General features: G+C 41.9%; 1 protein-coding gene across 3 annotated transcripts in view; it reads left to right on the forward strand.

The window, feature by feature from the left end:
* The window catches only part of RPS6KA5 (ribosomal protein S6 kinase A5), a 173170-nt gene extending 169634 nt beyond the window's left edge, over window positions 1-3536 (forward strand). For all 3 annotated transcript variants that reach the window (XM_041759147.1, XM_041759148.1, XM_041759149.1), the window contains 2 exons: window positions 73-236; window positions 1672-3536. In XM_041759147.1, the coding sequence (XP_041615081.1) occupies window positions 73-236; window positions 1672-1911 (404 nt within the window). In that variant the 3' untranslated portion in view covers window positions 1912-3536. The remainder of the gene's footprint in view (window positions 1-72; window positions 237-1671) is intronic.
* The last annotated feature ends 22145 nt before the right edge of the window (window positions 3537-25681 follow it).

Here is a 25681-nt window from a genome sequence, read left to right on the forward strand (position 1 = left end):
ACTGTGTCACATGAAGCTACCTGAGATTGATGTTTGAAACAAATCATAAAAACATCTTCATTATTCCCATAGGACTTCTCACAGTTGATCCAAATAAAAGACTTAAAATGTCAGGCTTGAGATACAACGAATGGCTTCAAGATGGCAGCCAGTTGTCCTCAAATCCTCTTATGACTCCAGACATTCTAGGATCTTCAGGAGCTGCTGTGCAAACCTGTGTGAAAGCAACTTTCCACGTAAGGCCCTGTGGTCCACACAGGTCGGGCGGGTATGAAAAGGAATCAGGGCATTTACTCCGTAACTTCCAAGGCACACTCTTAGTAGAATATTTAAAATAATGTGTCCTTCTAGGTGTGTTTTTATAAATCCTTCTGTGATATAAACACATTTTATTAACAAAGTGTGTGGGGGACCCGAGTCACTGCTACCCCACAAAATACTTGACATTCAGGATGAGTTTGTGAGATGAGACAGTAGTTTGATATTTGAAGAGTTGAAAATTTTCAGTAGATAATGAAAACAATATGCATTATATTGGAGCTTTTATCTCTCAAATAGGCTAAATAATTTTCTTTAAAAGCCGTAAATAAACATTAGGAACTAAGGCACGTGTGAAAGTCCATCATTCACTCAACAACCATTTGTGCATAACCTGTCCTAGAGACTGTGAGGGATAGGGAGTAAGATTAGGCGCATTTGTGCCAAGCAGATGCAAATACTTTAAGATAATTGTATAAGGAATCGATGAATCAGGGAGAAATAAATTACCTCTGAAGGGATTAGCTCGAGAGAGGAATAGGAATGGCGTTTCTTTTTCAGCTGCAGAAATGGATTAAAAATTAATGAACTAGGATGCGTTGAGGTGTGAAGGGATTAACTCTTAGAGTTTGTATCCCCATCTTCCCTGGTGACATGTGATGCTAAGCCTTGAAGAATAACCCTGGTGACACCCAAACTTGAGGCAAAGAGAAGTGGGCACAGGCAACTGTAAGGAGAAAGCAAGGCCGAGGTGGGTGGAGCTAACCCTCTCTGTGTAGATGAAGTACTCCAGATACACCCCAAGTACCCCGGCCTGGAAGTGGAGAGGAGGATCCAATGTGCTCTGTGTGGGCATTTTGTGGTCAGAATCTTATTTTGTTTTACTTTTTAAAAAAAAAAAAAAAAAAGAGATTGTATTTATTCATGAGAGACACAGAAAGAGAGAGGCAGAGACACAGGCAGAGGGAGAAGCAGACTCTCTGCGGGGACTCCATCCCAGGACCCCGGGATCATGACCTGAACCAAAGGCAGACGCTCCATCGCTGAGCCACCCGGGTGCCCCCATGGTCAGAATGTTAAATCTGAGACACAGGACTAGTAAAAGTAATGGGGGTTGAGAGGTTAGTGGTCTTTATTGAAAAGTAGCACTATTGAAGTACTTCAATAGCACTATAGTAGCACTTCAAAAGATTTATGAGAACCCTGAGTCCTGAACGGCCCGGCTGGTGTGGTTTAATGAGAACCCCCTCTTCCCATGAGCCCTGTACCCTGCCAGCAGGTTTGCACACAGTGGTCTTGGGGACTTGGTTCCAGAGCCGTGTGGCCACAGCAGGTTATCTGCAGGAAGTCACAGCTGCCAGGAAAACCACTGTCCCTCTCCCTTCACGGGGGCTCCCTTTCTCTCTCCCCTAGGCCTTTAACAAATACAAGAGAGAGGGCTTTTGCCTTCAAAACGTCGATAAGGCCCCTCTGGCAAAGAGGAGGAAGATGAAGAAGACCAGCACCAGCACGGAGACGCGCAGCAGCTCCAGCGAGAGCTCTCACTCATCCTCATCCCACTCCCACGGCAAGACCACGCCCACCAAGACCCTGCAGCCCAGCCACCCCGCCGACGCCAGCACCCCCGACGCACTCTTCCAGTTCTCAGACTGAGCAGCAGGCCGGGGGAGGTCACCGCTGACCACCCCGCCCCGCCAGGGCCCTCAGTGTGCCCGAGGTCACCTCTCACGCTTTTAAAAACCTGTCCTGTTGGTCTTCTTTGGAATCTGCTTCTTAGGGAGTTTTTTCAGGAAAACCCAGTATGTTACCCTCGTCCCAAAGCACTGGACAGAGAATGTTACTGTGAATAGAGCACCCTGTTATACTGGTTAGTGGCCTAGCACGACGCCAACAGGACTGTTCTGGAAAGAGCAGAGGGTCTGTCCGCAGATCTAACTAGGGACTGCTTAGGTGTGAGCTGCTTACTGAGTCGGTCGCAGGTTTTCTAGACATTTGCCAGCAAGAGTCCCTTGTACTGTGATGGTGACACTTTTCGCTTTGCCTTGTGGCCAGCGTGGGTTTTTAAGAGATTTGCACCCCTCCAACAGGGATTTATCAGAGAAAAAGGCCTGATGGTTTTCAAAATGAATCTGTAGTGAATTTTATGTGTGGCGTACACTTACTTCTTGAGAGAGGATTTTAACTTATTGTCTTTATTTTATGGTTACATGTGATGGTGACCTGTTATTATTAATCTTTTTCTAAAAAGTAAAAACAAAAAAACAAAAGCAAAAACAAAAAAGTGCAGGAACTTAAGGTCCCATGCTCTGTTATTTGGGATCCATCTGAGATGCATGCTAAGCTACGTATGTTTTTAATTTTGCACTGCTCTTTCCTGGCAGTTTGTTTTAATGGTTATTGCAAAATCTTAAGGTACATGTCTCTGTTTTAAGTAATATTGCACTTTATAAGAGAATATGGATAAAGCAAACTATTTTATAAAGTGCACTGTTTAAGGCATATGTACTGCATTTTTGCCAGTTTTTCCATTATCCACTTTAAATTTGTCCTCACGTCCCTGTTTCTACTTTGTTTGCACAAGTGGAATGGGCATATCATTAGCCAGTTAGGCACCGATGCGAAGAAAATCTAAAGGGAAATTCTATGAAACACTGTGCTTCACATTTGTACACTGTGTTGTGCTACAGGGAGGCGTGCCCTCCTGTAGTCGGATATTATGTACATAATATTTTAGAATCATGACTATGACTTGTCTTGAAATTTTTCTGTTAAATTTTAAATCCAGAAAGCATATTTTATAAACTTATGCAGAGCACTTTTATTGCTCCAAAGCTCTGAATTCCTACAGAAAATAAGTGCTATGTGATGAAGACATTTCATTGAAAGATTGCTGCATTTTTGAATACAATTAATTCACTCCCTATGCAAAAAAAGAAGTGATAGGATTTGTATGTTGTATTTTCTTTTAAAGCCATCACATGAAATGTCAGGACTGAGAAAAGTGATCTTTGCTATGTTTACAAGAATCATGCTTAAAAAGATAATGCCCTGTTTATTTTATAATTTTTGTTAATGGTAACCTCTTGAGCATTGGTTTGGAATTTGGGCATGATATTTATTTATTCCTTTCTTGAGATAATAGCAGCATTAATTTCAACCAGTTGTGAATACTAAAAATATTGCGCTCTATGTAATAGTAGTATATTTATTACTAAATCAATGTATATATTAATAGCACAGGCAAATTGCGAATATTAAAATATTTTCAAAATATCGTATTATTTTGTTCACATTTTTATCCACAATAGTTATTGGAAATAACTCTTTATATATTTTAGTGGCCCAGATGGCTCCATAATTCTTATGAGTCAGTGAAAGTTTTGTGCTCCTAGCTATCTTGTCTTTCCTGGTAACACTGGGAAATCGCTACGTAAATTATTACCAACCTATAGCAGATTCACAGAACGTGATTCCATCAGGCTCAGCGCTATAATAACCAAGAAAATGTCCATTTATATCTACAATTATATTGAATAGATTTGGAAAGGTGTGAGTTAGCTCTTCGGGTCATTTTTTAAACTGTGCGGTCCTAGTAGAAAATACTAAGTTGTCAAGTATAAACCAAAGGGGCTTTGTTGCTAATGGAAAATGATCCAGAAAAATAGTCAGTATACTCTAAGAATTGATGATGTCACTGACTCCCAGGGTAATGAAATTGAGGGCTTTTCTTTTCATTTACTCTCAGTGAAGGACCCAACAGAAAATGGATGGGTCAAAAAAAAAAAAAAAAAAAAAAGGCAGAGTAAGAGGAGAAAGGAAAGAGACAGCTAACCCATCACAGTGAGGCTCCCTGAATGACCTAGAGTGGGCATTTGAAAGAACCTCAAAAACCACCCGGATCTGTGCCCCCTTGTCAAACATCTTCATCCTCATGCTACTCGCAAATTCCAGAGAGGCCCCGGTGCCATGGGTCTGCAGCACTGAGACGGTGTGCACGCTGCTAGTTGGCTGGGGACTTACACTTGGAAATTCGTGAAGCTTTCACTGCGTCATCTCAGAAGTAAACAAAAAACTACTTCATATGAAGATTTTCAAGGAAAGGACTCTTTCTTAGTATTAGGAGTAAAACAGAAGCAGATCTAAAGAAAACCAAATACATACACTCAATCGTGTATGATACTTTATGATACTAATTTTGGAGATGAGGCCAAATCACCCCTCCCCTTTTTTTGGCTGATTGATTTTATTTGCATGTAGTTTCAGACCATCATAAATCCTGATTCATACATTCTTTGACTCTGTAGGGCTGATTGAAAGTCAAGCAGGTAAAAAAAGAAATACATTTTTGAAAGACCAGTTTCTTCTACTTCCTGTGCCAGGTCCTGTGGCTGACTGAGTTAAATTAGCTATTTTAAAACTCATTCATTCTTCCCAGCTCCTATAAAACAGCAAGTCCATGAACCCCTGGAAGCGAAAATCAAGCCTCCTGGAGTTAATTTCAACCTGTTTGTTGGTGTCAGAGTTGCGGATTCATTTACCCATTGAAAAAACGCTTTGTTATGTTTATATTGTGACCGATTTCTTAAATAACTATGTAAAGGCTACATGTAAAATAGAAGGTAAGTTATTTTAAGGAAGCCTATAAGGATAACAGTACTATTTTTTTTAGTGAGGGAATTTCTTTTGTATCTCACTTTACTTTTTCTTAAAGTGTGTCCTCAAGTACTTTATAAAAGGATAACACTTGCTTGTCTCCTTGTTCACCTTTCTCCCATACCAACCTCTGTTATTGTCATATTTGAAGATCAGAGCACCTCAAAATGGTGAGAGTCTCTAAATTACTGGCCCTGTGTGTCTGACCACCTGATTACTTTGAGTCTCCTCCCCATGACCAGTCATAAGAATAGGATTTGGGTGTTCGTTTTATCACATTTGAAATATTCTTTAAGATCTAAATAAGGAAGTTAAATTCAGATATGCCACGTACACTGTAAAACGCGATTGTCTTATAGATGAATTATTGTAACATAATGACGTATCTTATGATTACCTGACCTTTGGCCCCTCAAATGTCCTACTCCGTGACACCCGACTGCTGGCCTATGACCAGTTGGATCCCCTACATGAATGCCTATCTGCATTTGACACCATTGCCCGGCACTAAAAGGAATGTAACAGGCTCTAACGAAATTTTGAATTTAAGTGCAAGTCGTTCCAAAACTCAAAGAAAGGGCAAGTAATCGTAAGACAACAGAAGAAGTATGCAGAAATAAATATTTAAAAGTCTCATCTACCCAAAGGGAGTTCCTACACCAACTTTGGGGTTTTATTTGCCATCTGATTACGGGACTTCACTTCCAAGTGTGACGTTCTTTGGGGAGAATATTTTTCTTGAGAGCAGTTCTTTAAATCGTGTGTACGAGTACAAGGTGTCTTTTCAAGGGGGCGGTATTCTCTATCCTAACAAGAACACGTGGTTAGCGCCATTTCACTTCCCATCTCCAGCATTTCTTTCTTTTGAGCCTTCAAGATATCGCTTCTGAGCCCTGCTCTTTGGCCACCTCGCTCTCAGGTAACTCGGTACATGAAGCCTCCGTCCTCCAGGTGCTTGTCTACCTCCTCATTCATGAATTCGTGAATTAAGCAGGTGCCAGTGGTTTACATTTTCCCACTAGACAGGAAAGGAGTGTGAAACTGAAGTATCTCCCAGTTCCATCTGTCTTGGCTTCTTTGCAGTCGTGCAAAATAGGTCCTGTTGACTGCCAGCCATTTTCCTTCCATGATGACTTCCCAACCACATGGTAAAAAGCTTGGTATTTTGTGTCTAGAAGACTTGGATAAAAGATAGGATTCTGGGTAGTTACTCATCAGGCTTCACTCTAGCATATTTCTGTGGGGATGGGTGGAAGGATGTTTTGTGATATTTTTCTAGTTGGGGTGCTGCTTCGGTGATAAGGAGTTGAGGGCTTCAGGTAGGTCAAGTTGGTGTTTACTACAGCAACTTATCCGGAGCACAGGCACCTGGGATACTACTCAGCCTTGTGTCATTTCCATTATTCTTTTGCTTTTAATTTGTATGGTTTCATAACATTTGTCTCTCACTAAAACAAATTCCCGTTTCATTCTTGTTCCTTCCCATATGAAGAAGGAGTTTTTAATATTTTCATGGATGTTTTAAAGCCCTGTACTAAGAGGGGCGTCTGAGTGGCACAGTCGGTTGAACTTCTAACTCTTGGTTTTGACTCAGGTCATGATCTCAGGGTCATGAGATCAAGCCCTGTGAAGGTCATGAGATCAGGGCTTTGCACTGATCGGGGAGTCTGCTTGAGGTTCTCTCCCTCTACCCTGCCCCCTCCACTAACACATTTCTCTCTCTCTCTCTCTCAAAAAAAAAAAAAAAAAAGCCCTATACTAAGAAAGAAGAAGAAAATAAAGAACAAAAAACATCATGACTTAGAAAAGAAATTTAAGTACGAACAGAATACACACTATAAATTTATTTTTCTGCCATTTCCAATTACAGATAGGTAAATCATTTTTTCTCTTGTTTTTTTTTGTTTAAAAATCCAGTTAGGCTAACCAACTTGACATTCTTAACTGCAGTTTTATTTTTAACATTCTAAGAGGCTGGTCATGGAAAATGTGCACTGTTGTGTTGAAAGGATGTGTGACAATTATCCTCATGAAAGACTTGCTAGCTGCATAGACATTCAATCATTCATAACAGTTTATTTTAGGTACTATAGTGCTAGCCTATTTGCTAAAGTTATAAATACCAGTAGAAGGAGACATTAAATGTACAATAATTCTTCTTTTAATGAATAAGAAGGGAAATAAAAGGCAGTACACATGAAGCTAATGCTTTAGGGCTAAAGTTCTGAAAAATATTCCCCAGAACTTTACTGCATGAATTTTCAGAAAGAGGAAGAGGAAACCACATTTATACATACTCAAGAATTTTTGAAAGACTGGCACTTTAACGTACAGCAGGTATACTTCTAAGACAGTAGGTATCCTGGGGTGAGGAATTGCACACTTGCTGAAAACAATCTAAGCTGCATTAAACCACGTAGCTCTGTACACTCTTCCTCAGCTTTACAGAAAGACAGGAATTTGTCTTCCTAGAAAGTAAATGGAATATAGAAAAACTTTTTCTTCTGTGTGAATGATTAAGAGGAAAAGTATAGTCCCACCACAGTTCAGCAGAATGCCAGTCCGCCCATGGCCATCTGTGGTGTCTTCACAGCCTGCAGCAATTGTACCATTTCTTGCTTTGTCTTCTGGCTTTCCAGTTGTCCGACCGCACACCGTAATGTCTCCCCACGCTGATATTTCCCTCACTGCTTCTTAGCATATCCACGTGTTGACTGACATTTATAGATCGTAACTAAGACCGGAGGAATACTTGATTGGGGCAGAGAAGGGAGCATTGGGGGATGGAAAGTATGTAGGAATCAGGAAATGACACTGCTTGAGAGTGAGCAGCCCTACATCTGAGATGCAAATAGTTGACAGGAACATGAAGAGGGCTACTTAATAAAAATGCTATTTTAGTAGCCAGATACATGAATGTCCTTTAATACTTTTGTCTGCTGGGTGGTTAGCAGAACTTATATAACATGTCTGCACAGGCTTTGTAAGGTGGTTTATGTGTTTTTGTAGGAGGCCCATGTGGTTGCTTTCTCCTCGCTTTCCCTGCTCCCTCCCCAGACTTTTTCTACTGCCTTCTGTCCAGACCATTGATGTTCTGTGGCCAGAGACCAGTTCAAATGGAGCACCAAGACCACGTGTGGGTAGTGATCAGATTATTTAAGAATATGAATGCAGTATAGCATAGAAGGTGTTCAGATCTTAAGTAGGGAGGTCAGTGAATGTCTGTGCATGTATGACACCCTTAAAGCCATCACCTAGACCAAGAGGAGGCCCCTGACCCATACTCAGGCTTACCCACCGTTCTGACCATCTTCATGGATTTATTGCCCTGTTCTTGCTCTTACTGTAAATGGAATCAGTGTCTAGTCCTCTTGTGTCTGGTTTTATTTGAGATCATTGTGTCCGTGAAATTCATCTACGTTGTCTCAGGCAGCAATAGCAATAGTGTGCCCTTTTATCGTTACTGTATTTTCTTCCATCAGGTGAGTATATCCCAATTTATTTATCCGCTCTACGGTTGATGGACATTTGGGTTGTTTATAACTTTTAGCGTTTACGCCTAAGGCTGCCATGAGCATCCCTGGACATAACTGTTGGTGGATATGTGCATTCATTTCTCTCAGGTTTATATACATAAGAGGGAAACTCACCGAACAGATGTATATTCAGGCTAAAAGATAGGCCCAATAGTTCTCGACAGCAGTTGTACCGATTCACATTCCCACCAATGATGTGTGAGAGTTCCAGTTGCTCTACATCCTCATCAGTCCTTGGTACCATCAGCCTTTTTAGTTTTAGCCATTCTATCAAGTGCGTATTTCATTGTGGTTTTAGGCGTTCTGGCAAGTGTGTATTCTATTGTGGTTTTAATGTGCATTTTTCTGAGAAATGATGATGAGTAGAACACCCTTTTATATCTTTATTAGCCATTTGGGTAGTCTCACTTGTTGAGAGCCTATTCAAGTCACTTAACCAGTATATCTTTTAGGTTGTCTGTCTTCTTCCTATTGATTTGCAGGGGATCTTTGTATTTTATTGATAGGAGGGTTTTTTTAAAGATTTATTTATTTATTCATTAGACACACAGAGAGAGGCAGGGACACAACACAGGCAGAGGGAGAAACAGGCTCCTCACAGGGAGCCCAATGTGGGACTTGATCCTGGATCCCAGGATCATGACCTGAGCCAAAGGCAGGCACCCAACCACTGAGCCACGCAGGCGTCCTGATACGAGGGTTTTGTTTTTCTTTTGTCTGATATATTGTTATAAATCTCGTCTCTTTGGTTTGCTTTTTTTGCTTTTCAATTGCTGTCTTTCGATAACAGAAAGTTCTAAATTTTGTGAAGTTCAATATACTGGTTTTTTTATGGTTAATGATCTTTGTATCCTGTTTCATAAATCTTTCCCCAAGATGATTATTCTTCTAAAAGCTTTATTATTTTACCATCCACATTAGAACTGTGATCCATCTAGTGCTGATAATTTATATGGTATGAGGTGGTAGTCAAAGTGTTCACTTGACCTAGCACAGTGTCTTGAAAATCTCAGTGCATTGCAGTTGTAACTTTTATAGTTTTCCCATCTGGTAATATAAGATCTCGAACTTTGATTTTCTTCCGGATAGTCTTGGCTACTCTTAACCTTTTGCATTTCCACATCCATTTTAGAAAAAAGGTCCGTTTGCTTGGGGAGGTTATCTATTAGGATTCAATTGATATGGCATTAAATATAGAGATCAATTTCAGGTGAATTTATATCTCCTCAATTTTGAGTTTTGTAATCCATAGACATGGTATATGTCTCTGTTTATTTATTTAGGTCTTCTTTAATTTGTCTCAGCAAGTTTTTAAGATTTACATGTACCAGTTATTTTTAGATTTTTTATGTTTACATTTTTGTTAATATGTAGAAATTACATTTTTTAGATTTTATACATTTATTTTGAGAGCAAGAGAGCGTGCAAACATGGGGAGGGTAGAGGGAGAGGGAGAATCTCAGGCAAACTCCATGCTGAGCATGGAGCCAGATGAGCTCAATCTCACAATCATGAGATCATGACCTGAGCTGAAGTCAAAAGTTGGACACTTAACCAACTGCACCACCCAGGTGCCCCAATAATTGTTTTTTATACTGCCTTTGCATCTAGCAACCTTACTAAATTCACTTTAATTATGCGAATTCTGTAGAGTCTCTTGTATTTTTTAATGTATACATTCATATATTTTGTAAATAATGATAGCTTCATTTCTCTCCTTCCAATTTTTCTTTTTTTTCACATACGGAGCTGACTTGAACTTCTAGCAAAAAGTTGAACAGAAGTGGTGACAACAAACTTCTTTGACTTATTACTGAACTCAAAATTAGAATTCAGTATTTTACCATTCAATATGATATATGCTGTAAATTTAAGAGATACCACTGGCCAAATTAAGGTTTTTTATTCCTACTTTTCATTAAATGCTTTTTCTACCTCTATTGAGATAATCATGTGATTTTTCTCTTTTGTTCTCACATAGTGATTAATTACACTAATTATTTTCAAACGTTGCATTCCTGGAATAAACCCCATTTGGTCATGGTGTGTTATTCTTTTTTATATATCTGGATTCAGTGTGTTAGTATTAGCCTAAGATTTTTGAGTTGTCTTTTATTTGGAATATCTAGCCCATTTATACTTAATGTGATTGTTGATTACTGGTCCCACAGTTCATTTTCCATTCATCCCATTCCCTCTTTGCTCCTCTATTTTTCCTTTTCTGCCTTTTTTTGAGTAAACCAAGTACTCACTATTACATGCTTTTTTTTTTTTGCTACCACATTAGTGTATTAGAGGTTTTTTTAAATCCATTTAGCAGTAAACTTACAACATGCATCTTTGACTTACCACAGTCTATCTGAAGTTGGTACATTACCACTTCCCAACAATGTAAGAATTTTTTCACAGGGTAAATCTATTTAACTCTTCCTTCCTTGTGTGTTTCTGTCATGTGTTTTACATCTATAGTCTATGTATGTTTTAAACTTTACAGCTCACTGTTTTATTATTATTATTACTACCATTATCTATTTTTAAAAATCAGTATTCAGTTTTGTTTATTCACATATTTACCTTTTCTATTTTTTTTTTTATTTCATCCTGCCTTTCCTTACTTCTGTCTGGGGTTATTTTCCTTATACCTGGAGAACTCTCTCTAAAAAAAAAAACAAAAAACAAAAAACTTACTTATTTGAGAGACGGAGCACGAGCAAGGAGTAGGGACAGAGGGAGAAGCAGACTCCCCACTGAGCAAGAAGCCCAATGTGGGGCTCAATCTCAGGACCCCAGGATCATGACCTGAGCTGAAAGCAGATGCTTAACTGACTGAGCCCCCCAGGTGCCCCTGAAGAACTCTCTTTAGTATTTATTTTAGTGCCAGATCTGCTGTCAATGATTTCCCTAGTTTTTGAATTTTGAAACCTTCTTCTGCCTTTATTTCCTTTTATAACAGCTTTATTGAGATAAAATTCACATAAAATATTGCTCACTCACTTAGAGTGTATGATTCATTGCCTTTATTTTTGAAGAATATTTTTGAAGTATATTTTTGCTGAGTATGTACTTCTGGTTTTGGTGCTTTCAAGATGTCGTTCCATTCTGTAAGTTCTGTGGAAAAGCCAGCCATCAATCTTAACTGTTACTCCTTTGAGAGTCATATGTGTTTTTATTCTAGTCACTTTGAAGATCCTGTCTTTCCCTTTGATTTTTGACAGTATGACTGTGATACACCTATGTGTGGTTTCTTTACCTTTCCTAAGGATAGTAAATGGTTTGACCTTTTGGTTGATGTTCTTCCTTAATTTTGGCAGTTCTTAACCAGTCATTCTTCAAATAACTTTTCCAATCTATCGACTCACTCCTCTTTACTAGGATTCTTCCAAACCTTCCACCATGTTCCGTATGTATCTTACACTCTGTGTTTTTCTTCCCTGTTCTTCAATCTGTGTCATTTTTACTGATCTGTCTTCCAGTTCATTTATCCTCTGTTCTGCTAGATCTAATGAATTTTAATCTTGATTTCATATATTGTATTTTCAGATCTAAAATATTCAGATTTTTTTTATAGATTGCAGGTCTCTGCCAAAATTCTCAATCTTTTCCTCTCTGTTCTTGAATGTATTAATCCAAGGAATTCTGAAGTTCTTTTCTGATAAATCCAATGTCTGAATTACTCCCTATTGGTTGTTTCTGTTGTTCATATATTTTTTTTCTTTTGGTTTTCAGTCATTTTGTCCTGTTTTCTAGGATCCCTCATAAGTTTGGCTGAATACTATATATTGTGTATTTAAGATTATAGAGGCTCTGCATGGCGTTCTCTCCCTCTAAGATGGTAACGCTTTCTTCTGATTGGTAGGTGGAATATAGGCAGATTACCATGACCCCCTTGAGTTTTGACTTTAGACTTGGTAGGGGCTGGTTTCGGTTTTTGCCATTACTCCTGCACCAAAAGCTACTAAAAGCTCTGCTCTCCAGCTTCATAGCTACTGCTTCTTGCTGGGTTTCTGGAGGCCTCACCTCATGCACTTGATTTAGGGATGGCCAACTCCTCAAGGAAATAAAGTAGCAGCATTTCTGGCTCACTTCCCTGTGGTTTCCTCCTCTCTGGGATTTTGTCCTTCACGTCCTAGCTGCTTTAGCAGCCCAGACTCTAACTTTGTTTCTTTGACCAAGTAGGATTGCTGCTTTCCACTTGAATGCATTTCTGTGTGCCACGAATTTACAGTGCCTTCTAAGAAGTCAGAATGAATGTGGGGCTCACACCAGTGTGCCTCCATTATTTCAGGGATCAGGGCTCCTTAGGGCTTCTGTATGGGCTTGCTCCTTGATGCTACATATTTTATTAGCTTTCATGGTTGTTTTTAGGGGGAATGTTAGTTCTGATTACAAGCGACTCTATTGTGACCAAAAGCAGGAATGTGGAGGTAATCACTTTTAATCACCAAAGTCATTTCCCCACAGTGGCTTCTTGCAATGATAACTTGATTGTCATGGGTTCACATGGGAGGACACCCAGTTTATTTTGTTCTTTCACCCACATTTTTTAAGCTCCTACAAGCCAGATAATGTTCTAGATGCAAGTAATACAGTAGTATAAAAGATTCCTGCCACTTTGATAATTAGAGCCTCTTATTTCATAGAAGGACTGGCCACTAGAGGGTTTCTGTGTCATGCTTGTACTATTTAAATGCTTTTTCTTATGTGTGGGTGAATGAGAGACAAACTGAGCTCAAGACCTTTAGGATGACAGCACCTTCCTATTTTATACAAATATTTTTAGACTTTAAAAAGTTCTGCCAAGATTAACCCAGTTCACAGTTCACATCAATACTAGGCCACCTTTTGAAAGCTAAGGCATTATGCTTAATTCCCTCTCTATGAGTTTCTACATCATTCAGACAAGACAAACACATGAAAGACTTACTTTGGAGCAGAAGTATATGGCAATTTGAGTTAAAACTTCAAGAACTGATTTATGGAAAGCAAATGTTAGTTCTGAGAGCAAATCTTTCTGTGAGCATCAACATGAGATCTAATCAGCCTACTTGTGGCTTCTCATTTTAACTTCAGTTTTTAGAAAACATTTCACATGCTACAAAGCACTTATTAAGTGTTTTGAGATACTAAAAAAAAAAAAAGGCTCGGTTTTCCTAGGCTTCCAGAATAGTTTGAATGTCACTGGTACCAAGAGAAAAATAGAACTGGAGCACATGTTTCTCTTAAGACACTGTGGTCAAATCAAGAATTTTACTCCTCTGTTCTTTGTTACTCTTTCCCATTTTAGACACTTCACATATTCTGGGGAATGATAATTTGTAGTTCCCATTTTAATCCATTTCCATGTGATCAAAAGGCAGTCGAAGAACTAGAACATCCTATATAGAAGCTCTGTGGAAGCTACAGTACACTCATGAGGATGGATCAAGAATCTTGAGCGCTTATGGTTTGGTGTCCTTGGAATTCCAACCCTTCTGGAATTGATTAAGAACTACTAGTTAAGGGCAGCCCTGGTGGCTCAACGGTTTAGCGCCGCCTTCAGTCCAGGGCGTGATCCTGGAGACCCGGGATGGAGTCCCGCATCGGGCTCCCTGCATGGAGCCTGCTTCTCCCTCTGCCTGTGTCTCTGCCTCTCTCTCTCTGTGTCTCTCATGAATAAATAAATAAAATCTTAAAAAAAAAAAAGAACTACTAGTTAAAATAAAGCCAGACACCAAAGGCCATTTATTGTATAAGTTCATTTATATGAGATGTCCATAATAGGCATATCCGTAGAGATGGAAAATAGATGAGGTTTCCAGAGGTTGGTGGGAGGGAAAAATGGGGACTGACTTCTAATGCATGATGTAAGTGATGCATATAGGTGATGTTTTGGGGCGATGAAGATGTTCTGGAATTAAATAGGGTAATGGTCGTACAACATTGTAAATGTACTAAAACCCACTGAATAGTACATTTAAAATGTTATGTGAACATTATGCTAATCTTTCAGAAGTCACACACACACACACACACACGAACTACCAGCTAGAAAACAGTTATTTTGATGGAGTCAGTTCTAATACCTTGCTATTCTGAGAATACCATCCCCACTGTCATTTATTTGGCAGCAACTCTAAGGCATAATTAATATTATGGTTAGAAAATCTTCACTTACAAACAGAAATTAAGTTCTGGGGGACAAAGTGAATTGGTTTCTTGCAGATAACACCAAAATTGCAGCCTAACAGAGAGGGCACCTCCTCTGGATCATATTTTTCCCAACGTGGGAAAAAAAAAATTTTTTTTTAAACTTTTCAGACAGGGCAATCTCAGGGTGATCAGGCTTTTTGCATGGTGGCTGGATTGCTCCACAGTGAGAATTCCAAGAGGATAAGTGAAAAGTGCCTGATTTCTTATGACCTAGACTCAAAAGTCCCTGATTATTACTTCCACTGCATTCTGTTGGGTTCTTTTTTTTTTTTTTTTTTTAAGATTTTGTTTATTTATTCATAGAGACAGAGAGAGAGAGAGGCAGAGGGAGAAGCAGGCTCCATGCAGGGAGCCCGATGCGGGACTCGATCCCAGGTCTCCAGGATCACACCCCAGGCTGCAGGAGGGGTAATACCTGGGTAGATATCAAAGTGCTATATGTCTTAATGATGGTTTCATTTAGTTTATCATTACTTTTATCTCTGTTCTAAAGGTTAATCTCTTGCTTTTGGCTTCTTTATCCTCATGAGATCACCAGGCCATGTACACCCAAATGTTGGGTATACTTTTTGATGAATACTTTTCTCAAATCTTTCTTATCTTACCAATATTAACTTTCAGAAGCTGGTTCATGTGTGCAGTTGACTGAAATATTATTTTATTTATTCATGAAATCATTTGGAGAAGTTGTCTTTTTCTCAAACATAGTACCATTGGAACACCAGAGTCGTACCAGCATGACCTTGCCATCTTACTAAGCAGTAGGAGGCTATACTTGTTTCTCTTAACTCCACTGTATAGGGTTAAAATATCTTTATCCTCGATAATTAATTTATACTCATTAAAAATAGAAGTGTTTTCAGTGTGAGAGGGAACTTACAATTTTTTTTATTCACCGACTGAGACATCACTGAAAACTTTGCTTTTGTTTCTGGCCAGCGATGAACTCTATTGAGGAAAAGTAGACTTTGAAATTTTCAAAATGCTTTCATAGCAAATGTAAATAAAGTTGTTTCACTTTTTTTTTTTAATAAAGTTGTTTCAAACTGCAAATTATTTCACCTAAATTATTTGTGTGGAGAATATATGTTGTAACACACTAAAACAGTACTTTTTATACATTTTGAATGGTAAATGTTTTGAAGGTATTTTTCAATGACTTTTTAGACTTTTAAAGTCTAAAGTCTAGCTATTGAAAATTCTTTCTTAAAGGGGCACCTGGCTGGCTCAGTCAGTGAAGCATGTGACTTTGGATCTCAGGGTTGTAAGTTCAAGCCCCATGTTGGGTGTAGATTATAAAAATAAAATCTTAAAAAAAAAAAGATGTTTTAGAATTACTCAGTAAAATAATACTACAAACAAATATTTATCTTTCCAGTCCATTCTTGTTTCAAAACATATATTCCATTACACCAATGATACAACACAATACTTAGACTAGCTTGTACATTTTTGGTATGCCTTACTCTAAATATTTTAAGAAAGATTTTTTTTTAGATTTTGTTTTTAAGTAATCTCCACATCCAGTGTGGGGCTCAAACTCAGAACCACGAGATGGAGAGTCACATACTCCACCAGCCAAACCAACCAGGCGCCCTAATTCTGATAAATCTTCTAGATATGGAAGTAAAGTCTGCTGTCAAAGTATTCTGACTTTTTCATTTCAGTGTCCTTGCTTTTGAGCCTAGTGTTAGCTTTCTAAAGTCAGAATAATCAAACCCTACTTCCCTAAAAATTCAGAAGACTTGTTCTAATGATGTATCTAATGATACATCCCATGGAAAACTCGAGTGTTTAGAAATTCTAATTAGGGTTTAAGCTGACTTCTCTGTGCCCTGTGTATGTTATGAAACTTAAGAAGTATTTGTGGCTATTACACTTAATGTACAGTCTTCATTAGGGAAGCTTTTTCTTTTTTTTAAAATAAATTTATTTTTTATTGGTGTTCAATTTGCCAACATATAGAATAACACCCAGTGCTCATCCCATCAAGTGCCCCCCTCAGTGCCTGTCACCCAGTCACCCCCACCCCCCGCCCACCTCCCCTTCCACCACCCCTAGTTCGTTTCCATGGAGGCTTTTTCTTTTCATCAGTTTCTATACTGGTTTCATGTTAAGTTTTTCAAATGTTAGCAGACAAAGGGTTTTGTTTTAAGGTATAGCGTATTGAGGGACTGACTAGTAAATGTCAAATTTCCATAATTGCATCATAATTACTTAAGGTGATCTGTCTGTCCTGCTGTGATCCCTGCATGTATCAGAATACTCTCTGGAATGAATGGTCAACCAACCAAAGGGGGTGAGATAGCTGTTTTAGTTTCCTTTTAAATGGAAGCTACCTGGGCCTCTGGGTGGCTCCCACCCAGCATTGAGTCTTGATTGCAGCTCAGGTCATGTCTCAGGATGAGATGGAGCCCCATATGGGGCTCCGCTCAGGGCGGAGTCTGCTTGACCCTCCCCTTCCCCCTCTCCCCCCACCCACCCCACCTCGTGCTTGCTTGCTCTCAAAGTAGTTCAAACCAGGAACACCAGATTGGTCTCCTAAAGAATTAATACGGCTGTAACATTCCAGAGTTCCAGGATTATTTTGATGTAGAGTTAAGGATGGTTAGACTTTGATTTAATGCAAAGACTTCAGAATGCTAAATGCTGTGTATTTAAAGCATCCATGACGAGTTGGCATTTGTTTTTTAAAGTTGAAGTAAAGAATGGACTTTATTTACTTGGTTGACTTCATCTAGACATAAATGTGATACTTTTTTATAATCTACTTCACTGTTGCTAAGCTATTTAATTGGAAATTTTAGTGTGATTAGTCAACTCTTTCTGCTAGGTTTTGGATTTTTAAATTTTTTGTCTAGTTGGTTTGGGGCTTTTTGTTTTTTTAGGGCGGTGGAGGGTGGTACCCTAAGAAGTTTCTACAGCAGAAACTATCATGAAACTATATATGTTCCTTATATAGTTGTGGCATTTAGAGGAATTTTTCAAAGCTTATGTTGAGAGATAGGCAAGGTAAGGAAAGTATTCACAGCAAATTCTTTTTTTTTTTTTTTTTTTGTAGTAAATTCTTCTTATGTATAGAATGTCAAGCATATTTTTCACTTTGGGCTAACACTGGACTGTTTTTCATTGGGATCACTTTGCAATCTTATTAATGTTCCTCTCTGATAAGAGTATGACTGGAACTGATTTTTGTTTCAAGATAAATATTTTTAACACAGAGAAGATAAAAGTTGCATGTATGCCTCTCACATGGCAAACTGTAAATTAGCAATATGCCACAGCAGCATCAGATTCCACCCATACTCCTAGCATGCACGTATGCATTCAACTTTACATGGAAAGTGTTTTCGAATCAGATCTTTCCTTGGGTGGGTTTCCTGTGATTGGACTAATACATACATATTGGCTCCTTTGGAAATTAATTTCCAATATTTGCATCTTTGGAAATTAATTATTTGCTTATGAACCACAGACTTGAGGAACATTTTTAGATGAAATTGCCATTCTTAACTTTTTTGTCAATGGATTGCTTAGGCCTGATGCTCTGTTTCTCTATTCTAGGACCATTAGTGAATAAATACTATTTATTTCTTTATATCAACAAATGTATTATTAAATTAGCTCTCTTGTATTCAGAAGACCCCTGAGATGCTGGAGGATACTGTATGGTGAAGTTAGAGGCAAAGTGACCTCTAGTGCAGCAAGCCCCTGGTGAGAACCAGAGCCTGCCATTCAGGTCTGGTGTGGTCCGTGCCCCAGCTCTGCTTCTTGGCACTCTGTTTTTAACAATTGCACGTATCAGCATCTTAGGAAAAGCACATTTGTCCTCTCAAAGAAAATAGAGAGGAAGGAAGGAAGGAAGGAAGGAAGGAAGGAAGGAAGGAAGGAAGGAAGGAAGGGAAGGAAAGGAAAGCTCACATGATTTCTCTGTCTTCCCTGAACCCTTGGCTGTCATTGAAGAGTAACAAGTACTGTGTGTGACACTTCTCACGAGTATTGCTGTTGATTTTATGGAAGGAGGCAGGGAGGCAGGTGGTCCTACATTTCCAGACTGACCACAGACTTGGTGAATCTGAGCGAATCACTCAGCCTCCCTCCGCCTCCATTTCTTCAGCTGTGAAATGGGAATAACTGTGCCTGCCCTTCCCTGCCTCGCCTGAATACTGAAGGGTCAGGTAAAGAAGAGGGGAAAAAAACCTGCAAGGTGCCTTGATCCTAAAGATGGCCAGAATATTGATGTTGCCATTGTTTAATAATGAAGACTGACTGTTATACAGCCAAAGTAATTGTAAAAGTATCTTTGCCTGGTTCTGTGTAGCGAATGTCAACTGGTAATTTTGAAATAGAACTTGAGAATAGGTAGGTTTAAAATTAAATAGATTTTTAATATTTTCGGCCATCAAATAGTAAACATTTACAATGTGTATTATGGTTCTGAGTGTGAGTTTAAGGTCTGCCATTGCCCTCAGCTCATTTGTAGAAGGTCTTGTCATTTGAACCAACTTTGTGTATCTTATTGGAGCTACTCCATAGTGGATCAGACCAAACCGTAGTCATAGCAGGATTTTTAGCACATCTAGAATCTTAGAGCTCGCCCTGTGCGGTTTCCTACCGGAGGCAAGGTTCCTTCTGGTGCCATCACCAGGGGGTGCTGGTCTTGCTGAGGACTCTGGGGCAGGGAGTAGGCTGCTTTCCTGCTTGTTGGCTGTGGCTGTGTACATTTTGTTCAAGAATTTCCTAAAACTTGGAAGTAGTCATTACATTAGAACATGCAAACATTTTAAATTTTTAATGGAATACCATCTTTTTAAAAGGCCTAGGTTTGTAATATTTTCTGGGTTTCTTTTCGTAGTTTCTCCCATTGATTGCTGGTTTTTGCCATTTTCTTAATAGATAATTTGAAAATATTCTCTTCCCTTTTTATTTTTCTTTAAAGATTTTATTTATTTATTCATGAGAGATGCACAGAGAGAGAGAGAGAGAGAGAGAGGCAGAGACACAGAGACACAGGCGGAGGGAAGAAGCAGGCTCCATGCAGGGAGCCCGATGCAGGACTCAATCCCAGGTCTCCAGGATCAGGCCCTGGTCTGAAGGTGGCACTAATCCACTGAGCCACCGGGGCTCTTTCCTTTTTATATGTACCTTCTTCCATTTTCCCCTTTTATATGTACCTTCTTCCATTTAGTATTTATGGTAGCAAGAAAGGAAGTGCTGTTTATTTTTTTTTAATGTTTATTTAAGTAATCTCTATACCCAACCAGGGGCTCAAACTCACAAACCCAAAACCTGGAGTTACATGCTCCACAAGCCAAACAAGCCAGGCACCCCAAGAGTTGTTCATTTTTAAAATAGACGGAAATCATGACTTTTGTTCTTGTCTTATGTGGCAACTGGATTGACTACAATCTCATTTAAAGGTCCTTCAAAACCAGAAGCCATTCTTTTCAGGAAATGCCTGGGAAGTGGCATTGGGGAGCTCAGAGGAAGAGGAAGCTATGGGACTCCAGAGTAGAGTAGGGTGTCCCAATGGCCCGAGGCTGTATTTCGTTCTGAGGGGCACATTTCCCGGAGATGTGGCATTCCAGGGGAACTAGCTGCATGGTAGGAAGGATGTGAGACAGTTTGTTGACTTTAGCAGGTCAGGTTTGCGGGCATCGTCCAGCCTTGATGTTCAAGTCTACCCTTTGTCTTTGGAAAATGAAGGTACCTCAGTTTTGCTAACTTGTCCAAATTTGCATCAGTAAAGTAAATCACTCGACTCGTATCTTTTCCTTTAGTTTTCACTTTCCTCTCTCTCTCACTGTGGATTCCTTCTGCTTTCTCCCACCTTTCTAACCCCTGTCACTGATCATCTGTGTACAGCCACCAGATGACTTTAGACAGTCTTCAACATCTGCTTGCTGTCCAGTCGCACCAGCTATGTAGCCGTCCAGGGTGGCCTGTGGGGCAGAAGAATCGCCAACCAGAGTGGATTTGTTTCTAAAATAAAAGACCCGTATTCAATGCCCCACTTAAAATCTCTTTTGAGACAGGTGGGTGCATGTTGCCTCTGGCCAAAACTTGTTTCCGGTTTCAAAGGGCTGGTCTGGAAGGTGTGTTTGTAATCTGTGTGTTTTGAGCTCTGTTAGTTGCCTGAGACACAGAAGCGAATCCTTCTGGGGCCTGAATAGGAGAGGAGAGTCTTAGGTTCCCTCTCCCAGGCTGTCTGCCGGGGTTTCCGGCCTAGGACCAAGTACTCACCTGCCTTTGCCTTTCAGGAGGGCACCGTCTATTTGCAGAAACTTGCTTGTGTTTTTCTTTTTTTGATCGTTCTTGTGTTCCTTTTTATTCAAGCAAGAAGCAAAAAAGTGCTCTTAGGTGAAGCCTCTAGATAGGGTTTGCTTTGGGAGTAGACGATGTCATATGTTGGTTGTAAACGTCAATTTGGATGGCAATTAGGATGGCTTTTTAACCTCTTCGAAAAAGCCCTTCTGGGGCAAACCTTTGACAAAGTCACTCAACTGGCATGTAATTAGAATTTTATATGCATGGCTTTTTTTCTAAGTCTCTCTAGAAGAACATAAGACCTTCTTACAATGCAAGAAATGAAATTATTCTCACATTAAGGATCAACTTTATTTTGTATCTGCCTTTTATGCCACCTTTTATTATTTTTATTAGTATTACTGTAGTACTAAATCTCCCCAAAGGGAGTAGCATTTTTCTTCTTCTCTTTTTTTTTTTTTTTTTGCTTGATGCCTCCTGCCTTTAGTAAGGAGTAGCTTTTCTTTTTTATTTTAGCTGCTTTCTTGAAATCCATATTTAAAATATTTTATGGTTGATTTTTAAAAATTGATTAATTCTAGCTGGGCTAGAATTGTCAAGTATTAATTTGTCGTGAACTTTCCCTCTTCTGGGATTTATGTAGAGGAGCTAACTGTTACAAATGTTTCTTTTGTTGCTGTAAATATGCATAGTTATTTTAATGTTCTTTGAATGCTTTATTATAGCGATAACTGGTACTGCCACAGATTAAAGGGAAACAATACGGAGCTGAGAATTTTTATACTATGAACTATTTATTGAGGATTTTCAGAATTCCATAGCTACTTGTCTTGAACACGTATAAGAGGCATGTTATTTTCTTCCCTTCATGGTCTTCAAGTTCGTTTTCCCTTTGTTCAGGCAGGTCCGGGTGAGTTGTATCGACTGGAAAACATACACGTGTCCAAAACCAAAACCGGGTGTATTGTAGAAATGTGACGTTATCTTGCTCTGGGGGTTCGGCCAGAAAGTTTTGTGTGTGGGTTTTATTTTTAACAAAGCAGTAAGGGCTTACTTTTTACCAACTTTTTTGTAGTGTGTAAAGATGTATTTGTTCAAGCTTTAAGAAAAGAATAAACCTGTCGATGTACAAACACCTGATACCTGATTTGGATTTGTGGGTTGTTGTTTTTTTTCTTTTTTCGAATTAAATAAGATTCTTAAAGAACTATATATATATATATATATATATATATATATATATATATACCTCAGTAACTCTGTGTCTTAGAAGAATGACTCAAGTTCACTTGTACTAAAACCATGTAGCGGGACGCCTGGGTGGCTCAGTGGTTGAGCGTCTGCCTTCGGCTCAGGTTGTGATCCTGGGATCCTGGGATCGAATCCCACGTCGGGCTTCCTGCATGGAGCCTGCTTCTCTCCCTGCCTGTGTCTCTGCCTCTCTCTCTCTTTCTCATGAATGGATAAAATCTTTAAAAAAATAAAAATAAATAAAATAAAACCATGTAGCTAACTGCACGCAGAGTTCTGCTAACCGCACGCAGAGTTCTGCTAACCGCACCTGTCTGCTCTGCTCTGCAGTGTCTGGAACAAGTGGAAGCTTCTCTCTGCACAGTGGTCTCCAAAGGCCTTGTCTTCTACTTGCCCATCCATCACTCTTCCCACAGACCCCCTGTCATGTGGCCCGAGGGCTCCAGAAGGGACCAGCCCCAGCACATGTGAGAGGAGGCAGGCCTAGGCCGTCACTACTACTACAGGTCTCTTCGGCTGCTTCTCTGGTCTCCTTGCGCCCCTCTCCCCCCTCCCCAGTGCTCTGGGACTCAGGCCACCCTGAGAAGTGACCCTCCCCCGCCACCCTGGCCTCTTCTCCCTCACTTTATCCTCTGAAACACCCACCTTCCATCCCCCAAGGCCAGCTTCTCTCGGTTCTCCAAAGAAATAGTGACCCAGCGTGATGGTGTCTCAAGGCAGCAGCAGTTGATGGGCTGAATCTAAGCTCAGGTCCTGTCTGGGTTACCTGTTACTGCATAAGCACGAACCCCAAAACACGGTGGCTTAAAACCGTGACCATTTCTTACGCTGCAGTCCCCATGGGTCAGGAATCCAGAGCAGCTCAGCTGGACGGTCCTGGCTCGGAGGGAGTCTCTCACATGTCTGGGTCAGGGTGAGGGTGTTGGCCAGGGCTGCCGGCCTTTGAACACCCCCAGATGGTCCCACGGGGCTAGCAGCCGTATGTTCTGTGTCTCCTGGCTGGGCCAGGGCTGAGCCGCGCGGGGCGCCTGCAGGACCGGGCCAGCCTCTGAGCTGGAGGCTGCTCCGTCTTTCCTTCCGCTTCTCACCCCGTAGTGGCTGGAAAGATGCTCCCGTGCTAATTGCGTACCCCGCGAAGGTGGCCCCCCTCTGTGGCAGAGGAGCCGTCCTGGGGGGACTCAAGTGAGTCTTGAGATGAGAGGTGGTCGGGGCTGACCCAAGGGGGGCCTGATGTAATGGGAGGTGTCTTCCTGTGAGAGGCGGGGGGCCAGAGTGCCGGGAAGACGCTGTGCCGGCAGGTGGAGGAAGGAATGGGTGCTCTCCGCAAGGGCGAAGACATGGGTTCTCCCCAAGAGCCTCGGAAGAGAGCCAGCCTGCTGCCCGACGTGGACCAGCGACATCGGTTTTGGACTTGCGACGTGCACTCAGCTGCAGCCCAGGATGCAGGGTCCGGCCCCCGGGGGAGGGCTCTCTTTAAGAGGGGGTGCAGCACGTCAGCATTTCACAACTGCCCAGCCACCTGTCGCTGAGGCCAAGTCCTGGGCCTGGGGGCCCCCTTCCTGTGCTCGGCCCCAGTGGTGAGGCGGAGGCCCCACCCTGGGCACAGTGCTCTGAGAACGTGGGGCCCCCGCGGGCCTGGCTCCGGGGCAGATGTTCCCCATGGGGGGGTCCTGACACCCCGAGGCTGCTGCCCACCCTGGGGCCCACCCAGCACTCAGCTCCTGAGACAGGGTGTCACTGAGGGGGCGGCACGCCATCACCTCCAGCCGCGGACAGACGGATGGAGACTCGGCTGCCTGGGGCCCGGAGGTGGGGGCGGGCAGCAGGGGCGGCAGGGGTGCGGCGTGGGGTCTCCTGCTGGCAGCGCCTGGCGTTTGGGCAAGGGGGACTTCTCACCCACCTTGGGGGAGACGGCTCTTAAACCTCACAGCAAAACAGACACAGCACCAGGACGCAAGGGCCCTCGGAGGAGCACATCCCCCCTTCCCACCGAGCTCCGGGAGCACCCCGCCTCGCACCAATGGCCCCAAGAGCTTTTCTTGACACATTAGATCCTGAGCTCAACCAGCTAGAACCAAACTTGGGAGTGAAAGAAATGCCTCCAACGTCATGCTCAGTTCAATATCTGGCCCGGGAGTAAAGCCCCCTTGTCTTCTGCTGACCCCAGAGCCCGGGCCCGGCGGGTCCAGCACAGGTTGCTCATATGCTGCCTCCAGTTTAAAGCCACGAGGTAGCTTCCCTAAGGCTTAGTTTTAAACAAGGTGCATATAAAAGAGCAATTTTTTTTTTTAATTTGCTGGTACGAAAGCCTGCTTGTCAATTGTTCAGGACTTCGCAGCCCGGCTCTTTCTGCACTTGAGTTTTTTCTATTTCTCGGAAACCGTGAGCCAACCCCCTGCTTCCGGAGCCCTCCTCTCGGTTCCCATCCCACCCACCCCCCATCTCTCTGGGCCCGAAACCTCCTGACCCAGGGGGAGACGTTCACTTTGGCCGAGAAGGGTTCCCAAGGGCCGGCGGGGGCTTCCCTGGGGCCTGCGGCCTGAGGCCGTGACAAAGTGACGGGCGATGACACCAGCAGGGTGGCTCTGTGGGGATCCTGTCCTTCGTGTGACGCACCCTGAGTGGGTCCAGACCCAGCCACAGACGCAGGACCGCAGGCTTGGCGCTCTGCTCAGGTGGGCGGCGGGGGCCGGGGCTTGGGCCGAAGGGGGCGCCTCCCAAATCCGAGTGCCCGTGCAGCGGATTAGCGGCTTAGTCTGGGCACATGTCCCACTATTTATAGGGCAAAGAAGAAATAATCCACAGGGTAGAACCTGGGGATGCCACTGGCCTTCCGGACTGAGCCGAGGATCTCATTTTGCAACGATAACAATGTGTGTCCAGCAAGGCCACCAGCCAGGACTTTGCACACCGTGGCCCTGTGCTGGTACCGAGGTGGAAGTCCCAGGACACACCGGGTAGGGCCCCCCTGGGTCTGTCCCCTGAACACTGGGGTTGAAGAAACATCCCAAAAGCGTGGGTGGGCCAGCCTAGCAAAAACCAGAATGAGCCTGGGGTGGAGGGCCTGGGGAGGACCTCCGCCTGGAAGGCCTGCCTCCTCGGCCGGCTTGGCACCACCGCTCAGCACCGCCTGAGCTCTGACCCCTGGAGGGTAAACTGCTCTCTGGGCCTGTTTCCTCACCTGCAAAACAGAGGTGACATTATAATCATCCTTCTGTCTCAGGCAATTGGAACATTCTCTGGGGGTACTTCTTGGTACTGCAAAGGGTCTTGCGGCCTTCAGACTGCTCGGAAATTATAGTTGTTATGAAGAACGACAAATATTGAGGGAGGGTCTAAGGCCAGTCGGAGGCTATGAGCCCAAGAGGGGAGTTGGTGGTGTAGCACCTGAAGGTGCTGGGCATGGCGGCCTGCCCCCCCACCCCAGCCCTCTCCCTGCCAGCACTGGGGTCATGATGAGAATGGAAGGGGCCACGGAGCGCTGGGCCCTGAATCTCAACGCATCCACTCCGGAGGCGGAGAGCAGT

The sequence above is a fragment of the Vulpes lagopus genome, chromosome 6 (assembly GCF_018345385.1).
Source record: "Vulpes lagopus strain Blue_001 chromosome 6, ASM1834538v1, whole genome shotgun sequence".
NCBI lineage: Eukaryota > Metazoa > Chordata > Mammalia > Carnivora > Canidae > Vulpes > Vulpes lagopus.